We start from the raw sequence: 9,093 nt of genomic DNA, 5'->3' as shown, positions 1-9,093 counted from the left end.
ATCAACTTTACGAGAACAGCAATTATTGAACAGTACCGACCCATAAGTCTTTTCTGCAGCATATCAAAAGTCCTGGAAAAACTTATTTTTGATGAATTGTATGACATGTAAAAAATCAACTACACCAATCGCAACACGGATTTAGAAGACATCGGTCAGTTGTTACTCAAATACTTTTGTTTTTAGACCTTCTATACAAAAAATACGATGAAAAGGAACACGAACTTTTTGTGTTATACCTTGACTTCAAAAAAGCTTTCCAAAGTGTTCCACCCGACTTGGTGCTCCAAAAAGTTGAAAAATTAGACATTGGAGGTATTTTTTTTTCAATTAGTTGCTAGTTACTTATCTGACCGCCAACAGTATGTTAAAGTAAATGACTGCATTTCTGAAACAGTACCTGTCACTAGTGGTCTACCTCAAGATTCCTTACTCGGCCCGCTTTTTTCATGATATATGTGAACAACCTACCGAAGGAAATGACAGAATGTGAAGCGTTCAGTTATGCGGATGATTTCAAGCGTGTAACTTCGATGCCAGAAAGCATGCAAAAAGATCTATTGATAGTGGAAGATTGGTGCAATGCTAATAAATTGAAATTAAACGATGGCAAATGCTTTTTCTTACCAATAAAACAGAAAAAAGGCGTAATTCAAAACAGCTTTCTGAAAAAACCCAACAAAAGACCTTAGATTAATCATGGCCAGCAAACTATCATAGAAACCTAATGTCGATAATAGGTGTAATAAAGCTTGGAAAGAATTCTACTTCCTGAAAAGAAACATCTCTCTTGCTGCTGAAAACACTAAACTCAATGCGTACGTAGGATATGTAATACCTGTAATAAGTTATGCATCACCAGCCTGGTTGGCGAACAAATCTGAAATAGAACGTGTCCAAAGGAAAGCAACTATCTGGATAATGGGCAATTGGGATAGGAGCTATAAACAAAGACTAACTGAACTGAGACTGCTTCCATTATCGTATTACTTTGAACTACATGATCTGTTAATGCTAGTATCAATGTTGAAAGGCAGCTACAACATCAAACTACCGATATAGTCTAATACAAAACTCAATGACGATCTTCTATTAACAAGACAAAATGATCCAACATCGATAACAAAAACTCGAACAAGAAAGGCTGACGACAATTTTTGGAAAAGAACTAGTCAACAAATTGACAAACCATACCTTACAAAATTATACTTGAATTACTTCTACAAAGATTACTCTAAAGTCAACTTGTGTTCCTGGGCTTTTATATGCAACTGTGGACATTGCAACCCGGTGCAGAAAGTCAGCCGTCAAGTAATGGGTGCAAACACCTGTGTAAAACACAGAAGCTTAAACTCTCTCTCTCTCTCTCTCTCTCTCTCTCTCTCTTTCTCTCTCTCTCTCTCTCTCTCTCTCTCTCTCGGAATAAGTAACTGTGATAGTAAAAGAAATTGCAGAAGTCAATTACCTCATACTTTCTCCGTAAAGATAAGAAAAATTGCAGATGTAAATAAAGAATGAATAAAAGTAAGGAGTAGAAATTCTGACGGCGTCTCATCAAGTCTAATTGCTAGTGGTTTGTAGTTGAACAAATATTTCAGTAGCCTAAACTATTTTGGAAATTAAATTGCTAAATTTGAAGTCCTAAAGAAAGGCCCTTTCAATAATATTTTCCATAGTTGTTTTTAAGGTACAGAAAATTGAAATAATTGAATATCAAATTACCAACATTCTTAATTCATTTGATCCAAGACAAGCTTGTGGTCCAGGCAAACTAGGAAATGAAGTTTTGTTAAATTTGATTTGCGGCACGCACTCAATTTTGAGGTCTCTTTTCAGAAAAAAAATGTCTTATGAGCCTACAGAAAACTTCGATGCATTGCTTTCACTGGGCGTGACTGCCGTAACGGCAGAAGCACTCGACTGCCTGATGCAGGATGGATATGTCGAAGAGTTGAGTGGTCCTATCCTGGGAAAGTTTGCTGCAATGGATGAAGCAGGTGCTCTCGAGTGCATCGAAAAAATAAAATCAACTGGAGCGAAAAATATTAGTGTAAGGAAAAAACTAACACAAAACCAGCTCCTTATCGTTTATGCCAAATACGTACCAAACGATTTTTTTCAAACGAAAAGCGATGACTGAGGGCAGTCGGAACATTCAGAAGTATAATTAAACGTTGTGGTTGGGTGATTAAAGCAATTATAAATAGAACATAAATGTATCAGTTGTTACCCTTGCTTTTAGCAAATATTGCAAATGGTTGCTAGAATACGGTTGCTTGAAAACGGTTGCGTTCAATTTGTTTCATAATTGAATTCAAATTGCCGTGACAGTGCTCAGATAGCCTAAAAGTAGCGAGTCGGAGTTGTCCGACATATGAAGTTAGTTCGAGTTTTGGGTGGACCTTCTTGTAACTTTCCTTTATAAGAGGTTCTTTCAATTTTTTCAACTTACTGTTTTTCACCTTAAACAGGTGAGATGATAAAGAAGTTTTCATTTACTCTTTTTTTCGGCTGGCTGGCTTTGTCTCATATGTGGTCGATTTGTTTTCCTATCTGTTTTTTTAAATCAAATATATGCTAGTTTTAAAGCCTTAATTAAGAGTAATGAACACAGTGAAGACTCTTGTATAGGTCTTGGTGATTTTTTAAGTAGTTTTTTTTTTTCAGGGAAAAAAGTCCTAAAATGCACATCGATTCATCGGTATAAATCGTTCTAGAAATTCAAAGATCTTAAAAGGCATCTAATTTTTCTTTGAAATTCGAAAGTTTAGATTTATTTAATAAAGTCAATGTTTTTTTTCTCTTCACTTGCGTTCATTACTCTTTTCCAATTGTCAGTTGGCTATGTTAAGAATTGCATACATATGAGATTTTTTTTTTTTAATTTAAAATGTTTTTGGCTAAATTGAATTCGCAAAAATTGTTATGCTGTAACTATTTTGATTTCAGTTTTTTTCTATGATGCAGTTTTTGTAATTTATTTATTTATTTTTATGTAGCTTGCTGAAGCGATGAATCTCCAAGGTGGTGCTTTGCTTATACAAAACATTTTTGACAGATAAACAAAGGTTTTGAAAAAAGAAGCTGTATGGCATTCATACAGATGTGCATTGTGTACAGATGTGTACTGTCAGTTAGCTATGTTAAGAATAAGAATTGCATACATATGAGATTTTTGTTTTCTTTATATTTGTAAATGCTTTTTGGCTAAATTGATTTATCAAAAATTGTTTTACTGTTTGCTGTATTGATTTCAGTTTTTTTCTATGATGCAGTTTTTGGAATTTATTTTTATGCTTTTATGTAGTTTGCTGAAGCGCATAATCTTCAAGGTGATGCTTTGCTTATACTAAACAATTTTGACAGATAAACAAAGGTTTTGAAAAAAAAGAAACTGTATGGCAATGGCTTTCGCGCTTTAATTTTAACATTTTTGTAAGTTTTGTTTTTGAAAGAGTTTGTAGATGTCACTGCATAATTCAAAGATTTTAGATTTGTATCTGCGCTCTTTAAAAAAATTTTGAAAAAAAAAATGATAGAACTTGTCTGCTGTAACGCAATTGCTCAAAACTTTTCGACGTCGTTCTTAGGCCAATTTTTTTGATACGATTTTTTCGGCTGATGACAAAAATTGTTAGAAATTTTTTTGAAAGAAGTCTTCTAAAGCATATTTTCGATTGAGAGCTCCCTATTTTTGAAACCTATTTCTATGAAGCTTCAACCAATTATGTGAAGTGAGTGGGGTGTCTATTTTTTTCAAGTTATATTGTTTACCCTTGGGGTAAGCAAGGGTATTGCAATCGGGTACTCGACTTTTTTCCCGTAAAAAAACCTAAGTAGTATCTTTCTCTAGAAGATACTTGGGTAGTAATTAGTCCAAACCCGTTTCAGGCAGTTATTTTCTTTTCAAAAAAAGTTTTTTTGTTCTGTCAGTTCTTTTTCCGTTTTTTAAACGCCGTTTTTTATTTGGTAGTTTTTCACTCGTTTACTTTTAAAAGCATGGGCGGGTTGTATTCCAAGAGTTTTCACGTTATATGGGGTTGTATTCAAACAGTCTCCTTTTTAATATTTAATCAGTTTTAGTTTATGTTGTATCGACTTAGTAGACTTTTTTGCGTAATTTCAAGAGCAAAATATATCCGTTTGGGATTGTATTTCAGTTCAGATGGGCCGTAAAAAATGATTTTTTATAACAACAGTTTTGTTCGCGGCTAAACAGGTTTCGACCCCAAGTTTGTCTCCTTTGATGCCGCTCGGTAAATGACTTTCATTTTTAAGGCCTCTTTATGAACCTCATCCGATACAAATATGAAGTTATGTAGTTAAGAGTTTTTCAACTTATGTCAAGTTATTTTTTCACGTAATTTATTTTTTCCAACATAATTTATCAGAATAATTTTTGACTTCTGTTTTTTTTTCATGCACTATGTTGTAGCACAATATGTTTTCGTGCATCGCAAGTGTTGCGTAGCTCCACATCGTCTCTGTGGTTACTTTAGAACTCCGCTTCGCCTTGATCCAGGAGTTTGTTAATTGAGCTTGCGATTATCAAGCGTTATTAAATCTGAATAAAGACTTTTTTGGCTAGCAACGTCACAATTTTTCGGGTTAACAATCTGACGTGGACCTGTTTTTTTTTCAAACGAGAAATTTTCCGTTTCAAAAAAAATGTTGTCTTATTATTTGTCTGCTTAAGTTTTGTCGGCTTAGTTGCCACATTTTATATTTTTTGCTTTACCAGTTTTCATTGTATTTGCTGTTTCTGTTTTCATTTACTCCTGCAATTTGTGATTTTATTAATCTTGACTTCGTATGTTTTCCTTTTTAAATTTTTTATGTGCTTAAATTACTTTTTTCTCAGCCTAAATTATTTCGGCTTGTAATTTATCGTCTCAATAACTTAATTTGGATCGTTCACGGGAATCATAATTTGTATGCTTTCCTCCGGATTTCACAAAACGTTAAAATTTTCAGAATAGAATTTATATTTCAAAGTTTTTTATGACAACAGTTTTATTTTCGCTCAACATTTATTTCTGAATTTTCCGCATTGTGTTTCTGGACGTGTTGTCCGCAAATAAATATCATTCCAGACAAAATTTAGAAGTTATGGTTTCTTCCGTTTTCTTTGGACTTAGTGGCTCTCTTTTCCATTCCTGTCTGCCTCTGTGAATAAAATTGAATATACTAAAATATCTGGTATACAATGGTTTAGGACGATGATCTCATGCCGATTGTTGATGAATACGTTGGCGATGTAGTCGTCAATGAAGTTACAGCTGAGCAAGAAAAGTCGAGTGCAGAGCCTATAGCCGTCAATGGAAGTGTTTCCACCACATCAAATGCAGCAACAACAAATAAGGAGTTCGATTTCGGAAAATTCGATGAAAGTAAAACGGGACCAGACCCTGAGAAACTTAAGCAGATTTTAGATAGTACTGGGTACTCGCACGAAATAACAGAAGGATTGCGTCGATACGGGGGACCGCCTCCTGGAATGTCAAAAGAGAAACCTGGACTCGGTACGGAAGTGTTCGTGAATCGAATTCCACGCGATATATTTGAAGACTCTCTTATTCCGTTATTTGGTTCGGTTGGGAAGTTGTGGGAGCTGCGAGTATTGACAACAGAGAAAAATCATAACAGAGGGCATGGTTTTGTTACGTTCTGCAATAAAGAAGACGCCAAGAAAGCTATAGAAAAGTTTAATAAGCTTCAAGTGCGACCTGGCGTTCGATTGAACGTGGCACTTTCAGTTCAATTTAATAAATTACATCTGAAAAATATCCCTAAGGTAAATATATTGACGCTTAGTTGGACACAATTTCTTCAAATTGTCATTTTATTGATCTCATTTTTGTAAATTAATTGCAGGAAAAAACGAAAGATCAGATAAAGGAAAATCTCTCGAAAATTGTGGATAAACTTGAGACCGTCAGCTTCCAAATTGACAATGAGGATGCTGAGGTCAACCTCGGCTTTTGTTTTCTCAAGTTTGACTCGTACTTCGAAGCATCTAATGCTCTCAGGGTGAGCTGTCTCTTTTCTAACGAAAATAATTGTTTGGCATTTCATGGGGTTGCATCCTGATTTTTTCAGAAATTGAGAAAAGCCGATACCAAGGCTCTGGGCTGGTCTGAAAAACCGAAAGCTGATTGGGCAATTCCAACTGAGAACCCAGATGAAGAAGCTATGAAAAAAGCAACCAGTGTCAAAGTATCAAGCGATGGAGTGAAAATAGATAAAGAAAAGTGGACTGATGATTTGATCAAAGAGAGTTTCAGCGAGTTTGGTGAGATTGAAAAGATCGCCAGGGGTGCCAGAAATGTGCATGTTCACTACAAGGACCACGAGAGCGCAATGAAGGCAGTTGCAGCAAAAAATGGAAAAACCTTGGCAGACCTCAAGATTACTGTACTGGTTAGTATTTCAAAAATATTAATGCAAAATGAAGTCAAATTTTGGTTTGATGAATTTACATCTAGAGTATCAAATTTGTTGGAGTTCTTCCAATTCTGTTTAGTTGACTTTGTTTTGATGATTTTATTGTTTCACAGCTTAATGTTCCTCTATCTGCATATGCTGCGAAGAAGAAAGAAGCGCTCCTCAACAAAGGAAAACTTTCCCGAGGTGGTGGTGGTGGAAGAGGAGGCTTCGCTGGAAATCAGATGCGGCGCCAGGGAGTAGACGCGCGACAATTTATCAATAAAAAATCAACTCTAGCTGGGAGAATTGGTGGACCGCCCATGCTTGGAGGTGGTAACAACCAGCCTGCGAGGCCAACTGGCGATGTGAGGTCACAACTTGGTAATAAAAGAAAAATGCAAATGCATGCACCACCACCACCACTTATGCGTCAAATTCCGCCACCTGCCAGAGGAATAGATTTCGACGACGGAATGTATATGTCATCCATGCCTCCCCCAAGAGAATCGATGGTAATGGAAGAACTAATGATGTTGAGGAGGCGCAATGAAGAACTCAATAGAGTGAGTTTTGAACCCTTATTAAGTGTCAATGAACGAAAAGAAGAAATTTGTTGATGCCGAGTTTTTCTGAAAAGTTTAAAATTTCTTCACGCTCAAATTTGGTTTTCCGAGGTTTCACTTTCGATTCCTTATAAATGTTCTATTCAGATTGATTTTCTGAAAGGAAGACAAATTGTGCTCTCCAATTACAAAAGGGTACACATGAACGACTACTAGTTTCGAAAGTAAGAATAAGTTTAGATTTCACAGTGGAATGAAAATTCTACCTATTGATTCAGCTATTTCAAATTAGGTTAGATTGAGCTAATCCGGTTTATCAAAGTAATCATATTAAAGCACTTTCAGTCGTGATTCGTTTAAAATTTTTGATTTTTAGTCTAAATTGGAGCGAATCGTGCGAGCGAACAGGCTTACAATAGCCTAGTTTTGCTTAACCTAGGCCATGAAAACTTAGTTTTACTTAAATAAAGTTGTTTTTGGAGTTTTTTTAGCGCGTTTGGTATTTTTTTTGTTTTCTTGACCATTTTTCTACAAAAAATTGTCCAATTTGCCTATTTTACTATGAATGTCGAACAAGTTCCAGTTCAGATCCTTGTTCAGATCCTTTTATCACATCACGCAGAAAAAAAAACGACACTAATTTGACAACAAAATTGTTTGTCTTTTTTAGACTATGGTCGGAACATTCTGTGCTACTTGATTAGTTACCGGCTATCCTTGCGTCTATTCAAGTACAGTTCATTTCCTTTGTTAACGGAGAAAGTCTACAGGCCACAAAAATGTGATCGACTTCTACTTTCGAAAGATTAATTTAATTTTCAGATTTCTCAGCGAAATAAAAGTTTTGGATATTGATCCAGTTTTCTCAAATAGGGTTAATTTTTATCAAAAACGTGTCAATCATAAATTGCTCTAGAAATTCAAAGAGCTTTAAGCTCACCTATTCTTTTCTTTGAGATTCGAAAGTTCTTCATAAATCTAATTATTTTTTCTGTTGTCTTGTGTTTTTGACTCTTTTCCTACTTTTTACTGGCTGTTTGTTTAAATTTTAAGATTGTCGGTGATTTTTTGGTGTCCTAGAGTATGGTGACTTTTTAACAACTGTCTTTTAGCTCTGCTTATTTTTTAGTACACTGTGGTTGATGGCCGACAGCGATGTCCTTGAGATTTGAAGTTTAAATTGGAAAGGACTGTTTCAAGTTTTTTAGCATTACAAATTAGAACCTTGTATTTGGTGTAAAATTCAATAGCAGCAGGTCTTTAAATTTTTAGTTAGATAAATATAGGCCAGGAGTGTTGACTTTGTTCTGATTTTAGTCATTGAGCATGGGCGCGAGTCCTCCGAAAAGAATGTACAGTGGACCTTCAACGGTTTACGATTCGGCCTACGCCATGGCGACCACCCGTGAATTGATGCCTCAAGCTGCTCCCCCAGCCAGAAGAGTGCAACCTATGAGAGAAGCATTTATGCGTCCAGTGAAACAGGAACCATTTTACGAAGACGACTCCTTTAGTCTTTCGCAGTTTGGGGCTCCAAGTCAGCGTTCCGTCCGCGGCATTGGTGCCAGATCGATGCCTATGACTGGATCAATGGGAATGCAAAGAAGCGTTCCGCCTGCCGCGATATCTAGACCCATGAGACAAATTGGAGGTGCAATGTCGTCAAGGCGGGAAATTTCCTCATTCGGAGATATTTCTAGAGAGTACGGAGGAGGTGGTGGCGGTGGGGAAGGGTTCGAAGGAGGTTTCACAAGAGGCAGAGGAGCTCCACAGATGAGAAGAGGAGGCATGGCGCATTCCCAGATACCTCCAGCACGAGGAGGAATGGGTTCCCGAATTGGAGCTTCTTACACGCGATTTTGATTAAAAACCCAGATGCAATAATAGGTTTTTACTCATTAAAACTATATGAAAGTACAAATTACGAAGATGCCGATCTCTCGGGCTTCTTCTTGTGTTGTAGTTGAACTCTCTTTTACTTGCTGTGATTTTTGACTTGTTCCCAGTTATAGTCGTCTCAATTTTGTCTGAATTAATTTTTCAAATTTCGTGTTGTCTGCAGTATTTAATATGTAAAGCTGTTTCTTTTAAATGAAAAATATTG

At 36.0% G+C, this 9,093-nt stretch overlaps 1 protein-coding gene across 1 annotated transcript; it reads left to right on the top strand.

Annotated features, from left to right (window-relative positions):
• Window positions 1-1,840: 1,840 nt before the first annotated feature.
• Window positions 1,841-9,037, top strand: LOC134857208 (heterogeneous nuclear ribonucleoprotein R-like). Its single transcript, XM_063873586.1, has 6 exons — window positions 1,841-2,050; window positions 5,216-5,794; window positions 5,875-6,030; window positions 6,100-6,420; window positions 6,558-6,989; window positions 8,307-9,037. The coding sequence occupies exons 1-6, from the start codon at window positions 1,844-1,846 to the stop codon at window positions 8,850-8,852; spliced, it is 2,241 nt and encodes a 746-aa protein (XP_063729656.1). The 5' UTR covers window positions 1,841-1,843; the 3' UTR covers window positions 8,853-9,037.
• Window positions 9,038-9,093: the final 56 nt, after the last annotated feature.

This window comes from Symsagittifera roscoffensis, chromosome 1 (genome assembly GCF_963678635.1).
Source record: "Symsagittifera roscoffensis chromosome 1, txSymRosc1.1, whole genome shotgun sequence".
Classification (NCBI taxonomy): Eukaryota; Metazoa; Xenacoelomorpha; order Acoela; family Convolutidae; genus Symsagittifera; species Symsagittifera roscoffensis.
Note: the sequence above shows the minus strand (reverse complement) of the source record. Positions and strands in the feature narration are given on the sequence as shown.